This window comes from Corvus moneduloides, chromosome 12, assembly GCF_009650955.1.
Source record: "Corvus moneduloides isolate bCorMon1 chromosome 12, bCorMon1.pri, whole genome shotgun sequence".
In the NCBI taxonomy this organism is placed as follows: Eukaryota; Metazoa; Chordata; class Aves; order Passeriformes; family Corvidae; genus Corvus; species Corvus moneduloides.
The window spans coordinates 8,520,901-8,546,581 of NC_045487.1; the positions used below are offsets into that span (position 1 = coordinate 8,520,901).

Below are 25,681 nucleotides of genomic sequence, written 5' to 3' on the forward strand. Positions count from 1 at the left end.
AGCTAGTGAGAAAAATTCAAAACATCCTTTCAATTAAAAAGAAAATAAAATATAGGCTTCATTGACATAACACATGCCTGTATGTCTCTGAAGTTCACATACTTTAAGAACTGTGCTCCTCTCTCCTGGGACCATGACGGCAACACTCAGTTTTTCCCGTACTTCAGATGCTTTCAAGCTTGGAAGCATTTCCAGAAGTACAATAAATGCCTGCTTTCAGCCCTTGTTTAATTATTCTTTCTTTTCTCCCAAACGTTTCTTGTTGCTTCACTGACACTTTGCACCTTCTCCTCTAGTTCACCATCTCCCAAATTCAAGGTGACCATCTCCAACCCTGAAAAAGATATAGATGGAGGGGTCCTGTTTCCTCTCTCTCCCAGTTTGTGCCTTTGTGCTTTGGTGAAATTGCTTCTGCTCACACTAAAATACAGGAGAGGAGAATGAGAGCCCATGAGCCCACTCCTGCTGAGTCTGTGTGACACCTTCTTCCATCAAGTCAAGGCTACGGGGATGTGTGAGATGAAGGCTGGAGCGTGCCCATCCGCAGGGGTAGGAGACAGATGCTGGGTGGGAAGCACGGCTGCAGCCCGCTCCGAGAGGCTCAGGTGCCAGATGAAGGATCTGCTTTCCTGGGAGGAACAGGCAGTGCCAAGCACATGCTGCATCCAGGACTCTCCCCTGCAGAGGAGGGGAGCAGGGGCTGTTCTCACACTGCCTACATGGGTGCCACCAGCCTCTTCAAGGAACTGCAGTCAGCACTTGAGAAGAGGGTGATCACTCATCGCTCTCATCAGCTTAGGTGTGGAGGGAGAGATGATGTTCACACTAATTCAGGCTTAATTTTTTTTTCTTTTTTGACATGAGATGTCTTATATGGCTTTGCCAATCCTATGTCCGTCAGAGCCAGCTGGATGCTGGGGTTTCTCCTCAGTGCCATGACAAGAACTTACGCTGGTTTTTGCAAAACAAATGTGCCAACAGATTTCAGCAGGTGGTTCTTCCCATGCCCTGTTTAGATAGTATTAGGTTCTCTCACTTCAGCAGTATCAAATGTCTGCACCAGCGTAATGGCAAAATATGCTCTTGTGCTTTATTCCTTAAATTTTAATTTTCCTCTCACTTCCATTTATCAGCTGAGCATTGCTATTGCTATGTAGCAAAAATTAAGATATTCAAGCTGTTTTGCTCAGCTTTTCATTGTCAAATATTCCAGCAGAACCACCTTCCCTGAAAATGGTGGATTTTGAAAAATCTGCATTTTTAGACACAAAATTACTTCAGGGAAATAAATAAAATTGGATAGAGTACATGTACTGGCATTAGCTCAGCTCCTTCCATCTCGGGGAAGGGGAGTTGTTTTAAAATTCAATCACTTGGATGTGCAGGAAAAAAAGGCTCTGATTTGTTTTGATGATTAAATGTCCAAAAATATCAGTTTCCTGTCCATCATTCAGAGTGTGTTTATGTCAGACAGCAAGATGAAGGAAAGTTTATCCTTGAACAGTAACTGAAGACCAAGAGACTGGCTACCTCCAGCTGCCATGGGCCACTTGCCACTGCTGGCCTTGGTGGTCATTTCCACATTACAACCAACCACTATGTCAAGGTTAAAGGCTTACGTACTTGTGAACACATTCATCTGCAGACACAGAAATCTGTAAGTAATTCCTTATTAATAGCTCCTACTGCTGTAAAGACCAGGAATTCTGTGCTAACTGATCCATCAGGCAGGTTTTGCTGACAGCATTTAAGTAGCAAAAGTGCTCTCACCTTGATGGTGAACATCCAAGTAGCACTGTGTGGTTTTGCTGTGGGGATAGGAAGCAATCCCTGGCTTCATCCTTCAGCATTACATTGGTGATGTTACCTACATGTTACTGGGAAGAAAACATGGTCCGTCTACTACATTTCAAGTGTGAGATGGGCAAAGAGAAGGGGCTCTGTAGTAGTTTAACAGTTCACAGCATCCTCAAAGGGTGACAGCCACACTGCAGGGCCAGGAGAGCTCTTGGGCTGCTCAGGTTCCCTGGTCACTGCTGGTACCAGGCATTGTGGGAGGAAAAGAAAGGGTGGTTGTGTGGCTCTGAGACATACATGGGGTGACTGTGAGATTGGCAGCCCCTTCTTTTCAAAGATGCTGATGAAAATCTAGCCTGAGAGGAATTTTCAAAAGGTAGGTAAAGCTATGGAGAAGTGGGTGGTTTGCAAGCAATGACGAAGAAGTGGTGGAGGGAAAGGGTGCTCTCAACAGTAAATTACTTTCCAGAGTCGTATGTGTATGATCACACCCTGGGCAGCACCAGGGATGTGTCTGTACCCAGAGCCAGCTCTTCCCCCATGCACTTCACACAGCAACCATGCTTTTCCAAGAAAATGTCAGGGGAACATCCTGCTGCGATGGCCTAAGTTGCATTCATTCCTCATACATTCCTGGGGAGCCTGGTAAAGATAAGCCCTCCTAAGTCGGTGGTCAGCACATACACAGGGGAGCACTCTGCACTTCCATGGGGCAGGCAGGCTCAGCGGCTGCCACGCAAACACACCTCACACGAAGCCAAAGCACTGAGCCCACCTTCCAGAACCCTGCAGGCTCACTGAAGGAATAGCAGTGGCAAAGGCAGATGAAGAAGCATCAACAAACTGACAGATGTTTCCAGTAGCAGCAAGTTGGACAGAGAGGTGTGGGATCCAGGAATCGTGTCTGTGGGCGAGCACACATCAGAGTCAGGTGGGCTGGGTAGCAGACCCTGTGCTCACAACCACTAGCAGCTACAGCAAGGCTCAGCCTGAAGATGGTCCGTCCACTATTTTGGGCCCAGTCTGTGGAGAAACTCTTTGTCAGGTGATTACACAGGCAGTACTCCTCATCTGCTAATGATGGTTAGCAGAGTCACATAAATGGAGAGACTGCTGTACCAAAAGGGCTTTTGTGCTGAGGGACTGAGGAGTGCAAGATTCTGAAGGGCTGAGCAGATGCAAGGAAAGCACCTCTCTGTTGTTGTCTAAGGTAAGTCAAGGGCTCTATGCACTGGAGAGGATACATCATGTTCAAATGTAGCAATTAGGGCTTCTGTTAGAAAATCCATGCTCTGCTTTAAGGGACTTCTGACAAGCAATAACAGGAGATTAGCAGAGTACAGAGGGGCTCTGAAGCTCGTGACAGCAGACTTGTTCTCTTTAAGATGAAGCTGTTGATAGGCAACCAAGTTACAAGTTGGCAAGACACAGCTGATGTCTTCTCTTTCCCTTTGCTATTATCCTTGTCTTCTAACCCTTTTAGCCTTTAACTGCATGCAGTAGAGGCTCTAAAACAGTCACCTCTCTAAATCTGGAGAGGAAAAACTGCCCATTTTTAAAGGTTTACCCAAGTTATCTGTCCCTGGTCAATTCTGTCTGGAACCTGACTGCTCGTCTCCAGCCACCTGTTTGTCTGGAAGCAGCTTTGTGTCCTCTGAGCACAGAAGGACCCAAGTCATGGCTAAGAGACCAAGAATCTAAGTTTTAGACACTTTTCTTTGGGAGAGAAATAAGCTCTATTCACCTTCACAATAAAGGCTTTTCTAGGCTCTGGCTCAACTGCTTGGGTGTTGCAGCAGTGTAGGAGGAACTTCTGGTTTTAGGGTTCCTGCAACTGAGAGGAGTCAGGAGCTCAGCCACAGAGGAGAAGGAAACCCAAGAAGTGTGAAATCTAAGATCTCGTATTTCTTTTTAAGAAGTTCCTAAAGAAGTGGAAAATAGAAAACTGTACCATAAACTTGGAAGTTTGACCCTTGGGAACTCCTCTGACTTCGAGATACATGTTTACCTCTTTGCAGCTTGTTTTTGCTCTGATTTGTACTATTCAGTGCTTTGTGTATGTGCTGTTTCCCTGCTCATCTTCTGGAAATGGGAAACTGACTTGCCACCCTAAGGCTATTCAGCAACCCACTGGTCAGCTCCAGCCACAAAACCTCTCCATCAGACAACCCCATGGTGGTGCCCAGTGTACCAATAGTAAGTGCCACAGGGAGCGTGCAGGAACAGCAGATTTCAATCTTGCTGTGCCCTAACTTCAGGCATTGTACAGTCTGAAAGCCCTCTTTAACTCACTTAAGCTTAACTGCACAAACCATAAAAGCTTCCACCTTTGCTCAGTGGCAGCTCTGGAACTGACTGATCCAAACCCTAAGTGCTCCCCAGCTCTTCCAGCGATATAGAGGACAGTGGATTTGGATTCAGGTATCGGAAGTTCCCAGCTGGCAAAACATAAAAGCTTGGAACTTTTAAAGTCTAATAGGCTACTCTCTTTCAATGCCTGTGTATGAAGGGTGTGAGGCTTATTACTTGTTGGTACTGAGTCACTGGGATGCAGAACTTGGACTGAAACACTGGGAAAGTTCACAGCTCCAAACTGACCTGACCCCTACGACTCAGGGGATGCCTGTGTAAGCACTATATGAAATGTAACTTTAAGGTCAGGTTCAAAACCTTAAGATTCCAGCACTGTGAGAAATAACTTGAACAAGTTTGGAGGAGAAACTTGCAAGAGTTTAGAGGACTAACAGGAAGTAGAGACTTGGCTAAAAGACACCCAGCATCTTTGAAGGCAGGAGAATCTCAGGATGTGGCAACTGAATGGGCAAATATTGCAACAGCCTCAGATACTTGGAGATTTTCCCACCTACTACCAGGCAGATGAGTTTGGAAACATTAGCAGTGACCTCTAGACCACCAAAATGGAGTGTTCTGTGGGACACCACTTACAGGGACAGATCCCTGAGGTGCTTCAAACCTCATTTCAAGTTCCTGGGCTAGTACAGCAAAAGAAAAAGGGAGTGGTAAAGTTGAGAGATGTGGAGGACAAAAGGCAGAGAGAAGGATACAAACCCAAGATAAATAAATATTGAGTACTGTCTCACTTCTGAGTTTTCTTCAATGTACAGAGCATACTCTGTTGGACTTTTTCTTTCCCTGCCAGCCTGGCATAAGCCCAAATTAAAACTAAAGGATATTTTTCAGAGTGCAGGCTTTTTCCCACTGATCTCATACCATTACTGGTATTGGACATGGGTAGCTAATATAATCAAGAAAGTAAGCACTAGAGTGAAGCTTGGAGTAAAGATCAGGAAAGCAAAGGTTATGGGATGTAGGAATAGTCACTGGATACTTGGACAGCTTGACATGATTGACCTCACGGGGAAGAAAAACTTAGAAGAGAAGCTATAGGGTGTTACGGGAAAAGAAATAGCAAAGGAGGTTTATTGTCTGCTTGCACACATGCACAGCATTAGGTGAAAACACAGAAATTGAGACTGCATACCTCACTATTGGTTACGGGTCAGGCTGTCACCTCACATTAAATCATCTTACTCAACAAGCAAAATCTCTTGCTGGGTAACTTTTCCCCAAATGCTCAGGTTTTCCTTCTATCACTTTTTCCTACAACAGTAACTTCCTGCTTGAGGAAAAGCTGATGTTTATGATTACACTTCCAAATGCCAAAGTTCCCCAAGAAACAAAACAGACCTGCGATTACCTGACAAGTATACTATTTTAAAATCTCTTGCGGGGAAAAAAATCGATGGTTGGGCAAAAGTATACATAAATAGCAGTCAGCTTGGTGTCATTATCCCAAATACAAAAAAACATTTGGGGACGTCTTTTATGTGCTGAATATTTCATTCAGTCCTGCAGTGCAGTGACTCCCTAAACCTTCTCAAGCTGAGCTCTGCTTTTGAGGCTCTAATTTGCTGTTGCCATGACATTGTTAATGTCTGAATTGCTTTTTTTAACCACTTTTTTCCTTTTTTTCAATCTCTTGCAGAGGCATTCTGAAATAGTGGGCATGAGCTGATCTTGTGGAACAGCCTGCATGTCCTCAAAAATAACAGAAGCGTGTTCGTCTTTACAAGCTTTTTGGCTGATAGAGTCCTGATGGATGGATAATCACAATCCTGATGAATGATAGCTTTTTAATTGGAGAAACCACAAAGAACATATCTGACCTAATTGAGATAATTTTGGCTTTGGTGGGGGGGGAGAAGGGGGAGGGGCTATTTAATCTCTTTTTTTCTTAAATAGTGACAATCAGAAAAAAATGTTATTAAAAAGAAGAAATATCCTTGTTCTCTTATGCTTAATTGGGCTTCCAGAGTGAGTAGAATGTACAGGATAACATTAAGTTTCTCAGTAGTGAGTTTATCAACATATATGCTTCCCAGATCCAAATGAGAATGGAAAAAATCTCTGTCAAGGTCAACCTTAGCAGAATGGCATTACTTGCTCAGGAACATTTTTTGCAGGAGATGTACTTCCTTTAATGGGGTAATACCTTCCAGTTGCCTGGCTTCTTAATAACACAGCAGCATTTGCTGTACAAGGGTTTAAAGAGGATGTTTTCAGTTGTTCTGAAGAATAGGTTAGCTCAGCTCAGCCTCCCTGGGCTTCAAGTCTTCCCTCTCTCTGATCAGGCGACCCGGGTATGCCCATCCTGCAGCCTGTCCCTCTGAGACGCAGATGGCAGCAAATGCTCCCGTTTCCCCTGTAACAGCAGCTACCCCAGACTGGCAAATACCCCTCTGCCAGGGAGGGTGAAGAGATGGAGCTCAGGCTGTCTCTGCTGCTTTCTTGAGGGGCAGATCTCAAGAGCCTTCTGAGCCTAAAGCTGAAGTGACTCATCTGAGGTCACCTGCTGTCAGCTCCTCAGGGCAAATGCATCCAGTACTAGTCCCAGTTCCTGTCCCAGCATGAGCCTGAGATAGACTCCAAAGAGGAAAAGGTGGAAAAGGAAGAGACAATCCCCTGTCATCAGTATTCTGTCTTTGGGGTATGTCTCTGACTACCAAGGCTAGAGAAGTGGGAAATGTTTAATGAGGGTCCAAACTTTTAAAAAAATTACCAAGCTTGACAGAATGGACAGCATATTCTTAGTCATATAATTTAGTTTTAGGTTGCCCTGTGAGGAGCAGGATGTTGGATATGATGAGCCTTATGGGTCCCTTCCAGCTGATACTCTGTGATTCTCTGATCCTCTAAAGGCACTATTAGGAGTGTAAATGAAACTTAAGCAAATGTCATGACACAGAGGACAGGCAGGAGGGTGATGACAGTGCTCAGAGAGATGTCCTTAGCTGTCAGATGTGGGCCCTGCCAGCTCCCAGGAAGGGACTGATACTGGGACACTGGTAGATCCCATGCTCGTGTACTGGGCTGTACTGTAACACAATAGCATGTGCAGTAGTGATGCCTCTTAATGGTACTGGTTTAAATTCTGATATATCAAGCAGAGATCCAAACCAGTTGCTCCCAAATTTTAACTCTAACAGGAGAGATGGTGCTTCCTCAATGCCTCAGCCAGATGTAGTTGGTGTCTTTTCTGTTTGATCTCTGCTGGGTGGCTCCATCCTGGGCAATTTCTTGAGCAAAGACTCCTGACTCCTTTCTCAGTAGGACTTTCTCAAGTCAATGATAAAATTCCTATTCAATGAAAGAAGAACGGGCCCACAAATGTTAGGTCTTTTGGGGCCATACAGAGTGCAAACCACTACTCAAAACCTAATAATCCCGTAACGGCTTTGAATATTTCCGTGCTTCAGTCTCAGTTTTAATGTTTAGGTACATCTGCAAATAAATACTGCTCCTAGAACGCACAGACAGTGACATCTGAGTATTTCCAGGAACCTACACTATAAAAATGTCTGCCCACCACGGAAAGGAACACAGATCGACATTTCAGATAACAAACAAATGCCTTTGATTTTCTCTGTGTGCCAAGGAACACTGATATTGTCTCTGTCTCCTGGGCATTCCACAATGTGCCTCATTAGAACGTTATGAAATGTTGCTCTATTTGTTCTGTTGTAACATACCAAAACAAGCCCTGGGGCCAGATCGACTCCAAGGGAGCTGGATGTGCTCAGGCTGAGGATTGGCCCCGTGCATGGGGATGCTCATGCTTGGTGTGGCTGGGGCAGGGAGGACTGGGAGAAGAGGGGGAAAAGGGAGAGACACTCCTTTGGCACCTTCCTGCTGTTTTCTTCCAACAGCTCAGCTAAGGAAAGCCCTAACCTGGAGCTGCTGCTCTCTTTAATGTAGAAGCTTGGCAAGACCAATTTTGCTGTGTTAACACACATCTGCAGGATTTCAAAGGTTTCAGTCTCTAAGAAAGAGGCGGAGGCAAAGGCAGATATAGGGCACTTTTAGAAATTATTGTTTTTCCGAAGTTGGAACTCTTACGCTAAACAAATAGCTGAGAACATCTGAAAATATCACAGGGACTCTGCAGTCTTACTGTGTTTTTTCACTTGATGAATACCAAGAAAATGTGTTTGGGTTTTTTGTTGTTTTTCTTTTTTTTTTTTTAATAAACACTTGCAAATAGCAAACCAGAGGTCCAAGGTTAAAACAAGCATGGAAAAACCTTCTATGGATAATTTTGCCACTGCATTTAACAAGTCTTTGGTGTTCACACCTACTAAGGAGTTTCTTAATGATCCAAAGTGGTTATCAGATCTCCACAGACACGGTGAACAGTTGTACAAACAGAGTCACTTACAGTACATAGAGAATCAGTCCACACCTCTTCTGCTCTTCCAAGTGCCAGTGTGTTAATGGGGAATGTCTAATCCTGCCCTGTGCTAATTCCATCATGTTTGCTTAACTACATTAGTCCACTTCCAAGATCTTTCCCTCTACTGTGAATAATCTCGAACCTCAAGTGGCAAAGGCCCATTTCCATTTTTAGAGATTTGAATGTCAGACACAAACTTAGATGTAGATTGCTCTGGAGATCTACCAAATATGGACTCTTCAAAATTCAGTCCTTTCAGAGAGGTCAGAAGTGACTGGGATTGCAAAATCTCCTCTAGCCTGGCAAGCTTGCTCTGAGTTGCCATGCTTTGGACAAAGTGAGTCCTGACTTTGGACAGAGTTTCAACAGTGTCTTTTAATCCTGGTATTTCAGACGTCATGATGGGATGTTGCCATGGGGACTCACATCAGCTTTATGTACAAATCAAAGTGGTGCATAATTGCTGGCTTCAAACCCTTGAAGAGTTTGACCTGCATGATATAGTTAATACAAAACTCGAAAATACTGTGATGGAGCAAATTAGAGTGGCGTGAAATAGGATTGTAGTTTCAACATCTAATTAGAAAGCACTGTAAATTATACACTTTTTATTCTATGTAAGCTGGTTATAAATAGGACAGCAAGATGGACCAAGAAAAAGTTGCTTCTTGAAACCTGCAATGCAAAAGAGTATTATAGGATCAGCTCTTTCACCAGAAACCAGAGCTCTTGATGGTCTTCCTGGCTCAAGCCCTGGATAGCTGATTCACAGGATAGCAAAGATTAGTTTCTCTGGTTCCACATGCTGAAATTAAGTATTTCAGCTTATGCTTTCTTCAGGGTAGAGACTAAGGGGTCATTGACAACATTTTAAATTTTTGTTTGAAGACGAGCTGCTTTCACTGAGAAATCATCTCTCAACCTACTGCACCTGTATCGGCCTAGCAGATAGAGAGGGTTGTTGATACCGAGGGTTCCTGGACCCAATATTGTGTTCATAATGGGCATGGCTCTATTACCTGTTTGAGGGCTTTCCCTCTGGAGCACCTGGAGATGGTGGTGGCAGCAGAACCTCACTATGTAGGCTGCTGGGGTTTAGCAGAGCCTGCAAATGTATCTGCCTTCCTCCACCTACACATTAAGATAGAAACGGCTTTGCTGAGACAGATGTCTCAGAGCTGGCTGGCTCCAGCATCCCTGGCCTGATGTGTGAAGAAGGCAGGATGGCTGCTTCAGAGATGATGGCAATGTGCAGACCCATGTCTCCTTCCCCTCTGGCACTGTGTGTTTGCTACAGGACCTCTAGTCCTGAATGAACGCCCAGAGAGTCCCTGCGCTGCCGTCTCAGTGTCCTGGGATCATTTCTGTGAGACACACCAACTCCGTTTGACATTTAATAAACTGATTTGATTTCAGTTTTGTTTCTTAGTTGCCAATAAAGTGCCTTATTGCCACCACAACAGGAGGACATCCATAAAAGCATGGGAAGAGCAGGGTTGGATTACCCCCAGCCTTGTGTGGCTATTCTGTGCAGAGTGGCTGTCAATCTGTATGACTGTGCCACCAGGACTGTGGGGCACTTTGGTTTTGACTTGGTATGAGAGAGAGAAAACACAGAGGCAGGCCTTCCAGTGTTTCTTTCCTGACATCTCACCTTAGAGAGTGGAAAAGGAAGCCTAACTCCAGACAAACAGCCCTGGGAAGTGTGTATGGAACGAAAGGCTTCTGGCCTCTGCCTGTGCTTTCAAAGGGATGCTGACCAGCAGGGCTGTGCTCAGGGTATGTTGGCAGTGAGCACAACAGCGTTGCTCTCTCTCCGCAGAGGGGCACTGCAGCATTTTTAAGCCTAGGGATGAAGGCTTGGTGGTGAGGATGGTCCACGTGAGCCATCTGCCCTCTTGGGTTGCTCCCTGCCATGTTGTGTGTTGTATCTGCAGAGGCAGAGCCTGCTCTTGGAGCCAAGCCATTCCCAGCGATAACGGATGGGATAGCTTTAGCCCTGTTTATTTCAGCCTGTCCCAGCCAAAAGCTCAACTTGTGGATGAAAGGAATAGCTGTTCACAGAGCTAGGAGAGTACATGCAGATCTGACCTTTAGAACAACCTTTTGCAGTTACAGAGATGCTACGTTTATCACTCCACTACTTGCTATTCTATTTAGCATTCAGCTAGAATCTACTGCCCCTTTCTTTCCTGTAAGAGCTGGAAACAACCATCTAAGGATCTTTGCTGGTGGTCCTGCACATGAAATTGGATCTCCTTTCCTTCCACACATCTCGAGCCCTTTATTTATGACTGCTTCTAGCATATGTCCATCCATATTTAGGTGCTGGTCGCTGCTTCAGCTGCCCTGGATTTACAGCTATAATTTTCTGTGTCTGCACCAAGGTGCTGGTGGTTCAGCAAATTGGTTCACACAACATGGTGATGTCTGGTTCAAGCCCAGAACTGCGGTAACCCTCAAGTCTCTGTGGCTCTGGAACAATTTAATCTCTCAGTGCTACCACCTCTATCACAGGCATCAATGGGCACTTTTCATCAGCAGTCTCCCTTTCCAGACCAACTGAGAGGAAACAGAAATGAAGTTGGTGTCTCCCTGTAGCATGCCTGGACTCAGGCTGCCATTTGCAAAGGGTACTTGAGCAAAGCTCACCTGAATCCTGCCACTTGTCTTGGGAGGAAGCATTGCTTTGATACTTACCCCAGCCCCTGCCCTAAAGGAGAGGAGTTGTCTGGTTCAGCGAAGAAGATCAGAGTGGAGCCAGCATTGCTTCTGCCCACCTGATGAGACCCCACTCTTTAGCCCATAGATGATCACTCCTCTCCAGAACAGCCAAGAGAAGAATGCAGTTCAATGCTGGTGGGGAGGATCAGGGACAAACTGGAAACTGCCCTGGCGTTATTAAACCTCCTTTGTGGTTTGAGTGTAGCAAATTGATCAGTAACTCATGGTCTGAACTAGGAACTGCATAATCAGTATGAAGCAAAATCTGATTTTTCTGGCTCAAGGAACTTGCAATGCCCTCCAGCTTCTTACGGAAAAGGGCTTAAAACCGCACGGTGTGCTGGTGCTGCCTGATGTGTATAATAGGGTTTGTAAGGGCTGCTGGGGAGAACATCTGTTTACATCTGGAATTTAGCTTGCAGAAAGCTGGTGCTTTGTGGTGGACTTGACTCCTGAGCTCAGTTCTCTCCCTAAAGGGTCACTAAAGACTCTTGAGCACTGGAACTAATTTCTGGCAATCTCTTGGAGGATTTCAAGGCAAGTCACACTATCACAATGATAGTGTGAACTGATAGGCTTCCCCTCCCCATCAGCCTTTGCTGTTTATTTGCTGTCCACTCTTTCTTCGCAAAGTTGATGGCAAAGGGGAAAGGGACACAGTACAATAGCCTGTTCACTCTCTCCATCCTTTGTGCTCTTGGATTGGCTTGGAGATATGAAGCTGAAAATGCATGCTGGCAAGCAGAGTGACCCCAGAACTGGGGTCTCACCTGCTCAGGATTTCAGGGGACAGATGATTAGTGGTGAAAAGGTAGCTCAGAGCTGCTGCTGCCTGTGTGAATTACTATTAGCAGCTCTCTCCTCATCATCTTTCTTCCTTTTACAAATGTATCAGTTGATCATGCTTTCTGGAAATTTGAATGTGGTGGGCATGGCTTGCTCCTTGGCCGTGCCACGCAGCAATGCCCAGGGCAGGACAGCCAGAGGTGTCTGCGTGGTGGCGCGGCTGGCTTGTGGTTAAAGGCAGCTGTGGGACACTGAGCCCAGACACTGCCTGATTGGGGCCAGGCTTTGCACCCTACAGCTCCTTCAGGAATGGGAAGAGGAGAGCCAGAAAAGGGGTGTCACCCCAAGAGGTGGCTTTTAAGCTCATTCAATGTCTGTGCATACAACTCATGACTGAAATAAGCACACCTGTGGTTTGGGTCTGGTGCCTCTTGGTTTCTGAAACTTCATGGCCCAGGGAACCTTGATGCTGAAATTGCTCAGAGTCCTCAAGCTGGAGGACAGACTTCCTCCTCCTGGTACACTGTGCAGGGCTTTAGGGTTGGGATTGTTTTAAAGGTGTAAATGTTTTGCTTGCATCACCATCAAGAAATAGAAGATGGTCAATGCTTGGTCTGCAACAACATAAAGATCATCTGACCCAAAAGCTCAGCCCTGCAGAGCCTTACATACTGCTACAAATTGTCCTACAGCCTTCCCTGAGGTTGTGTTCTTGAAGAGAAAGTTGAGGAAATAAGGATTTTTGCCTACTCACTGGTCACAAGACCTGTCTGAACTTGGCTCACAATCCACTGTAATGCTGAATATTGTCTTTTCAGCCTTGATACGACTTTTGCCTCTGGAGCAAATGCAATAAAGAAGGTTGCAACAGCAGCATGCACACCCCACCTGCAGAGAGCAGATTTAACCTTGTGCCATTTCCTGGGTGAAGGATCTCACCACTGGAAATGAGCGTGGGAAGACTCAAAAGCCACAGCAGCTATGAGATGCAGAACTTGAGCTCGCAAGCAAAAGGTGTCCATCTTGCTAGGGGTGCCTGCCATGTGCATTGAGGGCAGCTGGAGTAAGACAAAAGCCTATTTAAAACCAAGGGACTCAAATAAGGACAGCACAGATATCACCAGTTAGAAACATGCCCATGGCAGGGGAACTTGGCAAGAGAAAAGCTTTCTGAAGCTTATAGGACCAATAACAGCAATTACAAAGAATAAAAGCTGGAAGAAAAATGGCTGTGAGACCTTTGGCTAAGATGCTGGTGAGGTGGTGAGGAAAAACTAGCCTAAAATTCCCTTGTCTTTGGCACCCACAGTGTCACACCGCACCTCCAGATAGGCTGTGCTGCAAACCTGCAGAAAAGAAAAAAATGACACAAATGCGATGACATGTAGAAGGGAGAAACAGAGGTGAGACCTGCTCCTCGCTTGGAAGAAACTAATTTGTAACTTTACAGAACTAACTCAAACTCACTGGATGGTGGCTACTGGCACCTCTTTCTTCTCAGAAAAAAAAAAGATTTTTTATTGCCTGTAAAATCATCTACCAGCACTAAAAGCTCTCACAATTTTAAATAAAAACTCAGTAAAATTGGCAAGCCAAACACCCTCCTGGACTCAGGAAACTCTACTTCTCTGCCATTGCCTCCTTTTGCTTGGCTTTGATGGCATGGATAGAGACATGGGTGGGAGCAGGGCCGAGCTGTGATCCAAATGGAGTGAGCATGGCTGTGTCCTGCTGTGCCCTTCCTGAGGAGGACTGGGCAAGGAGGTTTCTCCTCTGGAGGACAGCAGATGCTGGCAGTTAGGAGGGAGCAGGATGGGACCCTTTTTCCTTCCCAAACATGTAAAGGGTTCTTTTGGAAATGTAAGTCTGTTTGTATCTTCTCTCATTCCTGGATGCTCCTCTTCCTCTGTGCAGTACAGTCCCCTCCTATCCCTACTGGTAAAACCTCATCAAACCAGAAGCAATTTCTCTGGAGGACAGTCTTGCTCCAGTTTTACTGTCAGACTAACTAAGGAGTAACTGGTTGTGTTCAACACATGACCTAACAACCTGGATACCCAACTGAACATCTGTAAGGTGTATTCAGCAGTTAAGAATGACTTAGTATCCCCCTTCACGTAAAGGAACAAACATCTGCCCAGGGAGGTTCCAAATACAGAAAGGTGGGTGACAACCATGTAGCTACCCTGAGCATTTACTGTAGGATTGCTCCTGTGTGTCACTTGATTCTCCATTCCCACGATCTCCGTGTAAATCAAGAGTAATTCCCCTCTAATCAGTGGAGTTAATCTAGTCTTAAACCAACCTGTAGGAAAATGAGGACTTAATTATACATAGCCAACATAGGGGAATTATTTCTTCCTAAGGGAAAAGTATCTAGCAACAGTCACACCATCAACACAGATACAATGTCTTGCAAACTAGAAACTCCTACAGCCCTGGAAAGGGAATAGCACAGCAAAAAGGAGGAAATGTGTTCAAAGCCTGTGGGTGAGAATTTCTTTGGCTCCTGAGTGGGTTTTGACACTCGGAAGGGATGTGCTGTGCTGCCTGGAGCGATTCTGGGGTGATGTGACGCAGATGTGGGTCTCTGCTGGAGAAGGATGAGGTGTCCTGGGGCCCCCAGCAACTATCAAAAACCCTAAACCAGACACAGGTTAATTCATGTATCCTGCACTTTTTTCCTCCACATTTTCTCTCTCTGACTACAAGGCTAAACACTGCCATGGTGCAAAATGATACTGTTTCACAGCAGATCTTGAGGCTTTGTTGTTTCTAACCTTCATCTGGAGCTTGATTCTTTCCTTCCTTTCAATGAAACACCAGGAACTCCTGCCCAGTCACCTGCCCCAGCAATTCTGACCTGGGTGAATGGCATCTTTGAGCTCCTGCAGCCCAGGGTGAGGCTGGTCCCTGCTGCGCTGCCAGGCACCCTCACATCCAACTCAGTGGGTGACGCTGAGGTCAAAGCAGTAATTGTAGCTGTTAAATGAGTTCCCTTGTGGTATCTTTAATCAGTTATTACCAAGGTACACAATACTGATTAATAGCCTCAGTAAAACCTGTATTCGGGTAATAAAGTCTTCATGTGTGGCAGACATTCTGCCATCCCCATGATTGATGCAGTGCAAGGGACACGTTTTGAGGTGCCACCATCTCACTGTGCCTCTGTGTGAGGGAAGGCAGCCATTGCACTCTCTCCCAGCCTACAAGAAGCAGCTATTCACTTTGCAGGGACAGGGTGACCCTTGGGTGGTGTGGGGCTTAGATATGGCAATGGCACATTTTAGCTTCCTTAAGGGCAGTGATCAGCTGGGAGCTCTGTATCCTTGCCTCACCAGCTCAGCAAAATTCCCCTTTTGGAAGGATGGGATTTCACAGCCATAGGCCATGAAATGGCTCCTCTGCTCCAGTGTGTTCCTTTGTCTGGGTTAATTCCAGGGTGTGAAGGGAGCGGGCTGTCAGGGACGCCTTCACACACCGCCCTGCTGAAGCTGACAGTGAAACCTGCTCTCACAGAGTGGCAGGCAGCTGAGCACCCGGGTTCAGTGGGCTCTTGGACCTGGCACTCCTGTGAGGGCACCTGACATCGTGTCCCTTGGGGGCTCAGTTGCTTTGGGGTCTGTGCCCAGAGCAGACCGCAGCAGAATACTGTGTCCTGAGTTTATGAGCATCTACTGTAAGCAAGGAACATGTTCCATGTCCCATGTCCGTCCTCTCCCATGTGCCTGGACACAGCAAAGCAGCTGCTCACTCTCTCCTTCCTCCACTCCAAGCTGTGTCAAGCCCAGCCTGCCTGTGCTCCTGCCATTTTGGAGCAAAGACTACCCCTCACCACCATCCCTGAACAAGCATCATACAACAGAGCCAAGGGATATGTTTTATGCCTTTTTGTGAGTTATGCATCAGAGATCTCTTTAAGGCCAGGAATACCCTATACAAATGTTTTCATTTTACATCTGGAGACATTCAAATAATAGGAACATCGTAGAAGGCATGTGGAAAATAAATATTTTTAATGGCATTCTTAAAACTGGTGAGCAAGCAGCATGACTCAGCAGTGCTTCCCAACATTTCCCAGAAGAGATGGAAATAAATCTGCTTAATAACTGACATGTATTTGAAATGCACTTAGTTAGTAGTTATCTGCAATTGCTGCTTGGAGAGCTGACTTGCAATCATACCTAAAGGCAACATCCTGCCTGCACAAGGCTGTGGCCAGATGCAACCTGAACTTCAGTCTCAAACCTGGTGGTGACTTTCTGGAAGGACTTCAGCGAGTGCCTGATCAGCCATACAGTCAGAACTGTGTATAGGCATCTTTGAAGCCTCTGCCATGTCAGTGTTTAACTTCAGTGCCTCCGTTGCAAGTACATCACATACCTAGATGTATTTTTTTGTCCTGACTTACAGGCCCTTCAATCCCTTTCTGGACAGAAAGGCTCTAGTGAAGGACAGACAGTATCTGCCTGTGCTCACCAACACCAGATGCCACCCAGGGCAAGACCACTATCACCTGCTCTGTGGGGAGTGGCTGTGCTGAGCCCCTTTGGATAGGATGGAATCTGCCTTGGCTTGGCTGTGCCATCCACCAAGAAGGAGTGAATGGAGTGTGCAGCCAGGTCTCTCCTGACCCGGGATCCAGGAGCTACCCGGAAGCCCCTTTTCAAGCAACAAGGTTTTCACCTTCTCAGGGCTCTGCTCCAGCTGCCAAGTATTTTTGAACACTTTGTCTTTAGTGCTGTCCCACTCTGGTGCTTTCCAGGGGCTCCTGGAGAAGCCGTCTTCCATCAGTATCTTGTGGGAATGGAAAGCAGCACTCCACCTCCCATTAATTCGCCGCAAATGTTACAGTCCCGTGTCTGCTTCACCCTCCCCTCTGTGCCTCTTCCCTGTCACACCATGGCTCTGGCAGCCCTAATTGTGGCTGCATTTGAATAATAAATCACACAGGGGAAGACAGGCAGCCCTTCTTCCAAGGAACAGGGACGGGTGGGGTTTTTTTCTTCTTTTCAAACTAAAAATATTCCTTGTATCATCCAAAAAATCAGTATCAAACACATAAAGCTCATGGAGGAAAAATACATCACTCTCTCAGTGAAAAGAGAGAGATTGCACACAAGGAGGAGGAGGAAAGCCTAACCTTGCTGTGGCACAGGGTCTGCATTTTCACAGGTGAACAGGGTGTTGGACACTTTTAGGGGAAGTGAGGATCCTTTTCGAGGATGCTTTGGAGGACCAGTGTTGTTAATTCCTCAGAAATCAAGCCTGAAATGGCAGCTGACGGCAGAAGCACCATGAAAAAACTAACATCTCTAAAGATGGATTTGCACCTGAAGAGGCTGTGTTTTCCACTATCCAGGGAGCAGACAATGCCAGAAGAACTCATCAGAGATGCTTTTCTTGCTGGTGGTTGGCCGAAGAGGAAGGCAATACCCATAATTTTAAAACTTTCGGGTATTTTCTATTTTCACTGATCCTCCCATAAACAAACGTCCTCAGACCTCTCTTATCCCTCCACTCATCTAATACCCATAAGGATGGGTAGTCCTTCAAGTGCAGATTGCCCTGCTCTTTCATGATGTCATGGAGAGAAGAGGGAAAGCACTACGAGCCCAAGCTCACCTCTGACTTAATTCCCTTTCCTGGCACCAGTGGCCACTGCCTTGTCCTCTCATTGTGTCTCTCTGGGAATACTCAGGCACCATCTTCTTTAAAGCCTTCTTTAGGTGGTGAAAGATGTGATTAGACTCAGTCTGGAGCTTGGAGTTGGAAAGATGTGACTGTGGTCTCTCTCTAATCAATGATCCCCTGAGACATCTCTTTACCTTCTGTTTTTCTTCAAAAGAAAATGAAAAGGCTAGTTTTAATTGATGGCATCTGTTCTAGTCAGGGCTTTTGTAGGACATTTAGCTACAAAACTCATCTCAGAATTGGGAAGGCAGCATGGACAGCAAGTACCACCAACCTACAGTTCCTGGCTGATGCCAGGTGTTCACCAAAGAAACAGATCTGGTGGCATTTTAAGGTGTGACCACATCTCTTATTCTCATCTGGCTCACTTAGAAATGATACTGAAGTGCTTCACAATACTTTTCTTCCCTAGAAATGTGTTTCTTGGGAGTGGACTTCTGACTGCACAGAGGCACTGGAAGACCAGGTGAAATTCTATCCCACTCTGTCCCCTGACTGCTGCCCATTCATAATTGGTGTCCAGGAGAACCCAAAAAGCAAACCCAGTGTTTACTTTAGAGAGAGGGTTGCCATGCCAACACCATGGATATCATCCTGAAACAGGACCAATGTGACAAAACATCATGCTGGCATGTCAACGCTCAGCAAGGTGGCAGCTTCCAGCGAGCCGCCTTCCACACGACACGCGTTTCCTACGTGCTACGCGACTGCTGCCCACGCTGCCCTGCCTCCTTTTGGATCCATTTCAAGCGTCTTTTTTCATTCTTCAGGAATTTTAACAAAAACTGGTATATTGGGCCACCCTGGGGAAGTTTGGGATTTTAGAGCTCTTGTGAGTGATTGACAGTCTTCTGTTGAAAGAAAGGTTACTGGTATAGCCTCTGGTGCAGCACTGGCCATGCGGTTCAGTCGCTTGCCTAGAGCATCCAGCTGTTTCTACTACTACTACTACTACATTTTCTGGCCATGATGTGTTAATAGCCATGACTCCAGCTGCTTTTGTCTCTCTTCTGATCACTATCTTTATTAGCAGCATGAGTACAGCAAAGCAGACACCAGTTCTGGGGGAATTTTTTTGCTATGTGAAGATCGCTGTATGTTATAGACTTGATGATCACGACGTCAGCTCTGCAGGAGCACGGGGCCAGGCTGTGCTGCTGCTGCAAAGCAAAGTTTCCCAGGTCCATCCACGGGTCTCAGCTGACTTGGCTGGGATCCCTCCTGGTGATGAGGGAGTTTGATTCTCCCTAAGAGGCAGAGCAAAGACATGGAAGTAAACCATTCCAAGCTCTTTCAGTTGGCACAAAGGGCTATCATAAACTGCCTTTGTGCTCTGCTGTTAATTTACTGCTATCATTTATGAGGAAAGATCTTTTATTTTCAGGGGCTCAAGGGATTTCCAAAGGAGGGAAATACATTAGTGGAATGTAGAAACTGCTGCTTTGGTTAGAGAGACTCCAGAAGTGGTGCTGTGGGGCATGTGGGTCATGCCCTGTGACCACGCAGGCAGAGCTCACTCTGGGCTTTCCCTTGTTCTTTGCTGTCTCCCTCTTTCTCCCACACCCTCGTTTTTCAGCAAAGATTTCAAATACATTGGCCATCTTGGCCAGCAACCACAAGTGTTTCTTGAATGAGCCAACCATCTCCCTGGCAACAAGGCAGGCTGTGACAATAACAAGTGCTTTCCTCTCTGTTTCATGTTTCCCCCCTCTCAAGAAATACCCTGCCCTTTATTTGTTCCCTACTGCTCAGAAATATGAATGATGGCAACTGAAATGCACCTTGTGCAAGGACCAAGAGGGAGGTGTGTGAGAATGATGGCTTCACCCTCAATGGAAAAGTGACAGACCTTTACGAAGGGCAGGCTGAAATATTTGTCCTGGACTGTTACTTGGGTATTTGTAATACAGTACAGTAAATACGATTTTATGTGAGCTGTGACTATTGCGAGTAGACATTGTCTGCAGCTGGATATCCGGACGAATGCTGACACCAGGTACAAATGGTGCGTCTAGTGCCACCTCTTTATTCCATTTTCCCTTTTCTTCCACTCCATCCTGCTCTTCTACAAAGCAGTCCTAAGTTCCCATCACTCACAAGAGCAGATCAGCAAGGACTGGCTGCATCCTCAGTGAAGCAGCACAAGCCCAGGAATCCTGTGTCCATCCCCCAGATCACCCAGGTAGATAACAGAGGCTTCCTACCAGCACAGCAGTGCCTGATTAACCTCACCTGCCCACCCCGAAGTTATTAGCAGCCTTTTTGCATTTCTGAGAGAGCTTGGGTTAGGGACACACAGTAGGAGCCAGCTGGTCTAAACAGATACCTGACTCAAATGAAGTAGCACAGTATCTTGAGCTGACGAGTACAAAAAACCAGTTACACAGGAGCAGATCTTACAAAAGAGAGATCCTCCCCCACACTCCTCCCCTCCAGTGCCTGGAAGGCAGCAGGTGACAGCGACTGTGACTTTGCTCCTGCCACTGCCAAGCAAGAATGAGAGGAAGACGGCAGCCCCTAAAATCCCCTTTTGGCATGTGCAGAGGGGAAGGGGCTGGAGGCACCAGGTTACTACAGGCACCTCTCTGTTCAGAAGCAGATTTAATGTGGACCTCTTTGCCAGTCACCCCGAGTGGGCTGTTCAATTACACTACAGAAGGGTTTTTTAAAGGACACTAGCCAGTATTTTTAAATGTCCCGGCACATCTTTGTTTGGCTCACAGTTCAGGAGTTGCATACTGTACATAGCAGAAGGTCACCACAGACACATATTGCTACAAAGTCCAAAAGAAAAAAAATCCCTATCAAAATATTTTAACACTTTAGCAGCTTTTTAGTTTTCCCTTTCATAGCTGAAGCAGAGACACGTCCAGACTCACACTGGGAAAAAGTTCAGTGTGAATGTCACTGCCTGCCACCTCTGGACCCCAAGTACTAAACCTGTGACCTGTTGCCTCAAACACTTGGATCTGAGCCATGCAACTGATATTTGGATTCTCTGTTGAGTACTTTCTGAACAATTTCAGCCTGTTTCTGTCTGGTTTATGAAAATATGAGCATGCTCCACAGCTGCTTTCATACCAGCCTGCAAAGGGCAGGATGCCCATTGCAGCCTGGGACAAATCCAACCCAAAGACATGCCCCAGGCCTCCCAGCCTGGCTGCAGCTCTGGCATTTCATCTAAATGGGATTGCAAGTCTGTATTTCCAAGCAGCTTCTGGGGTCAGCATTGACCTACAGAGGAAGAGACTTTATGCTTCTTCTGGCTACAGTTTCTGAAGCCAGACTTCAGAAACAGATCTTCAAATAGAGATATGAAAATCCATCCTTAACCTGCCCTTCCTGCTTGATCCTTTTCAAACACTTGGACTGACTTTTAGATTCCTGGTTTCCAACCTCCATTTCCCATTTGCTCTGCCTGAGTACACTGACATGGAATCAGTGAGGAGCTTGTTTTATTAATACATTTGCACTTTAGAGGACCATTTAATCCACAGGCTACATGTTACAGCCTGACTCTTTCCTGCCCGTTAATCTGATTATCAAGGTAAGGACTGAGTAGTGCCCTACAGACCAGCTGGGGAGTCCTGAGTAGGCAGGCTGGACTAAGCCTCTGCCTCTCTTCCTGCGTGTAACCCCTTGGCCTGTCAGGGATCCCGACCCAGGGCAGGGGTGGCCCTGGAGATGAGCAACACCCACGGATGCCACTTCTCCTGCAGCTGGCTCCTGTCTCCTCACTGACGGCTCCTTTTCCGCCCACCCTCCTGTAACACATGAGGGATTTGACTTTGCGCTTGCACAGCTTTTCTGGAGTTTCAGCCTGACCTTCCATGCTGTGTGCAGTGATAACGTGCCGGGAGCTGGCAGGATGTGCTCCTGCCTCCCATGCTGAAGGACACAAACCAAGGACCTCGGTGCTGCCCACAGGCCATGAACCTTTCGTGAGCCGGGCACAGCTGCAAGAAAATCCGCTGCCCTGGATGAGGAGCACACATAAAAGTGAAATCCAGACTGTTTTGTTCTCAACCTGGGGACAAGTCCTTATCAGCAGAGAGGGTCAGCAAGACCTGGAGCATATGGTTTTTGTGATTTATTTTGTCTTTTTAGGTCCTATTTCCTACATTGATCTCACTTTGACCGCCAAAAGCAACAGGGTTTAGTCTTCCCCCAGTTTTTCGGTTCTGTTAGACTAAATACTGGAAGTACAATTATGGGCAGGAGAAAAATGAGAACAGTGAGAGGATTTGGTTTTTTTCACTCAATAACAACATGCATTTATTAAGTAGAGGAAGGTTTTTTCGCTTGGTCAGGGTGCCATTTGGAAGGGATATGGGTGCAGATCCATCTTCCAGAAAATGGGATGGGCAAAGCAGTAACAGCCAAGTGGTCTCTGGGGAAAACCTGTCCCAGGCCCAAGTTCTCTCCTTCCTTGCTGCTGAATCAGGCTGGAGCAGCCACAGCCCTGGCTCCCCTTCCTGAACTCCCTTCTCTTGGGGGCTTCAGTGATGAGTAGGGGAAAATCCCCCACTAAAAGATTTGCATTGGAAACCCTTGGCTGAGGAATGACTTTTAAAATAGAAAAGCTTTGCCTGAAAAGGGATGAACTACGCAGCATAATACTCAACAAATCGCCTGTTTAATGGCCTCTCTTTATAGCAGCTGCGTATTAATAACAAAAGCAGGGCAGCAGAAGCCATGTGCTTCTTTGTAAGATTAAAATAAATACTATTTCATACTAATACCAGCAACTTTCTGTGCCTAAGAGAAAGGAGCAAGTGGAAGATCACAGCCTGAGAGAGTTGGTTTCCTTCGCCTTTGTCTGCTGCTGGATGAAGAAATATTTCTGCCATCTATGAAGGGAACAGATACCCTGAATCACCCTCCCAGACAGTGGTTTGGTTTATAGTGGTTTGTGGCAGGCTTGTCTGACACCGTCACCATGACACCATCGTAAGACAGGAGTAATTCCTCCAGAACTACTTATCTTAGGGGAAACCAGGCTGGGGAGAACTTAATCTAACTTGCTTTTTACTTTGCAAAGCATAACACAAGATCCCTATTGCCATAAAGCATAAATTGAAACAACAGTGGTTCACACTAGACATAAGGAGAAATCTTTTCATCATGAGGAATGTAAGAGCAGTGGAGCAGGTTGCCCAAAGAGGGTGTGCAGACTCCATCCTTGAATGATTTCAGACCCAACAGGATAGAGCCCTGAGCAACCTGGTTTGACCTCAGACTTTACCTGAGCAAGGGTTGGGCTCGACACCTCCTGAGCTCCTCTCCAGCCTGAGTTACCGTACAACCCTAGGAACATTTGGCATCTTTTCCATGGGAATATGAACGGACACAACATTCTGTTCAGCCCAGTACTCCACCTCTCATTCCTGGCAGTCCTGATAACAGCTCTCCTCCTCCACACCCTGTACTGTGCCAGGCCTGGCACTAAAGCAGTGATGAATTTTCCCTCCTCAAATTAGGAATTTAAGCATTAAAAAAAAAAAAAAAGGATTTTACATTTTAAAGCTGTCTGCCACAGACTATTTATCAGACATGGAGAATGATTTGTTTCTGTTTTCCCAGGCATAGGTTTTTAGCTGAACGAGATACGTTGCCTTGCTGAGAGCTGAGTCACCAAGTAATCAACAGATTAATGTATTCAATTTGAAAGCCATCAGCATTAGTTCTCGGCAAGCTCACAAGAACTCCATTATGGTATCATCTCCATGTTTGGGATGGAAATGTCTCCAGGATTTAGAGTTCCTATGGGAAAATCCCTAGATGCAAAGAAATCAACGTACCTCTTTGCAATTGGGAGAAATAAGGTACCTCTTCATACAGAAACACCACAGCAGGATTTTGGCATCCATTCTAGTGAATGCTTTTATTATCAACACTCAGATAAGGAGTTTGGAGTATGTTGTACATCTGTCATTTGATAGCTATCTAAAAATAGTCATGACCAACTCACTGGCATATAGGACTTTGCCTTTACCAGGTCTTTAATCTGAAATTATTTTATTTCCAGTAAAATCAAGTAGTTTTACTTTCTCTGGGATTGCTGCATGCAAAAAGGGTGGTTTTGACTTCACTCTAGGGTTCTGAGTTCCTCTGTGTGGGTTTGGTCTGAGCCAGAAATGCAATAAGGCAAGGCAGAGGCTGGCAGGGGCACCTCACAGAGGAGCCACTGTTTAAAAATAGGGAGCTGGTGAAAGTAATCACAGAGTAGCAACTGTAAAAGGACAGGCCTAGGTGTGTGGCACAAGAAGGCTGCCAGGCATCACATAGCTGTTCTGATAAGACAGATGCCAACGCTGCTGCCTAAGAGCCTGTCCATACCAACCTCACTGAAATAATACATCCCTTTGCAACCGAAGTCACTGTTTGGGTACGCTTAAATGGGGGATGTGTGAGTAGAAGCCAGTCGAGCCCCAATCACATTAATCCTAAAAGTTTTCCTACATTAGCAAGCTGGTGGAAGGGCTTTGAACGGCAGCAAGACTTCTCCCTGATTCATCCGTCCATGCAGCCTGTGTGTCCAACACGTGCACAGGAGACAGGACACATGTTCTCACTGTTTCCTCAAATCTACCAGTACCTCTGTCTAGGCTGTCCCTAGACAACAGATTATTTTTCTGCCCTGGCCTGACTACTGCCAGGGCATGAGAGATTGTAGCTGTTGTGACACAGTGGTCCCCAGGGCTACACTTCCCAATGTAAGTGTACAAATGGCACATTGCATGCAATTGCATCTGTTCCACAGACTGCATGTGCAACAGGCATACAACAGTGATGTAAATTTCCTCCTCTCCCTCCTTATCCCTCCAAGGTACTGAGATTGTGCAAATGCCTCCTGTTCATGCTCTGGAGTCTCTGGGTGCTCAGCTGTCTCTATGCAAGCAGTGGTGATTGTGACTTACCCGTCGTTCCTTATCACCGTACTCAATGCCCAAGGTATCCATGGCACGGACAATGGCTGCCAGTGACTGTATAGTGTTGCTGTACACCACTGGCTTGTACTGCTTCACGTCTTCTCCAGAGAAGCCATCCTCATGGATGATCCTGAAGAAAATGCAAAGGACAAAATCTCTTGAGAATGTAATTTCAGTGGGAGAGACATTTAAAAGACAGCTGTGCTCTTCTGAAGAGCACATCTGCTGGCTTGATTCACTCAATTTAGTCAGCATTTCTTTTTAAACCTTTCTGGTTGTTCACCAGTAGTGTGTCTGAGCCCAGTGCTGGAATTAGCATCCCTTTTGCTCTCTATCAAGAAGGTTTTGTGCACAGTTGGTGCATGTGGTACCTCCTTCCCAAATGAACTGCAAACACTGGAGCCTGGAGTACCTTGTGTTTGCCCGCTCAGCAGCCACAGCAGGGAGGTTTCCAGGTCCTACATTACCTTCCCAGTCAAGGTCTATGGAAATATGTTCAGTGCGGACAAACGACCATCAGATCAGATCTTAACGACTGAAACAAGTGAGAGAAACCCTCTAGTTCTTGTCTAGTCCTTTTAGTAGTAGTAACTCCTGGGGTACCTTACAAAAGGAACCAGATTCGAAATACCCCTGTACACACGGGGACTCGGGCATGGAGAGGGGAAGTGTCTTAGTTATGAAGCACTTCAAGTACTTACCCTCCACACTTCCTCCCCCCTCCTTCTCTCTCCTTTAGAATAAGTGCTGAGATTTTTTTTTGCCTCAAGGCATGTTATGTTATCCCTTCCCAAAGCAAGATGGGAATGTGACCCACAGTCCTACTAGCTCTGCACATTGGATGCTCTGTGCATTGGTCTCTATTAAACTCTGCAAAGGAACTATTTGATGGTGCAAGTTATTGCAGTCCCTTGCTCAGGTCAGAAGACTGACCCCTGTAATTTATTCATCTCTAAGTAACTCCAGAACTAAGCCTGGATGTGTCTACAAAACAGCT

At 46.0% G+C, this 25,681-nt stretch overlaps 1 protein-coding gene across 2 annotated transcripts in view; it reads right to left on the reverse strand.

Moving 5' to 3' along the window:
- Positions 1-25,681, reverse strand: part of GNAO1 (G protein subunit alpha o1) — a 145,895-nt gene that overhangs the window by 68,952 nt on the left and 51,262 nt on the right. For both annotated transcript variants that reach the window (XM_032121478.1, XM_032121479.1), the window contains exon 3: positions 24,673-24,814. In XM_032121478.1, coding sequence (XP_031977369.1) covers positions 24,673-24,814 — 142 coding nt within the window. The remainder of the gene's footprint in view (positions 1-24,672; positions 24,815-25,681) is intronic.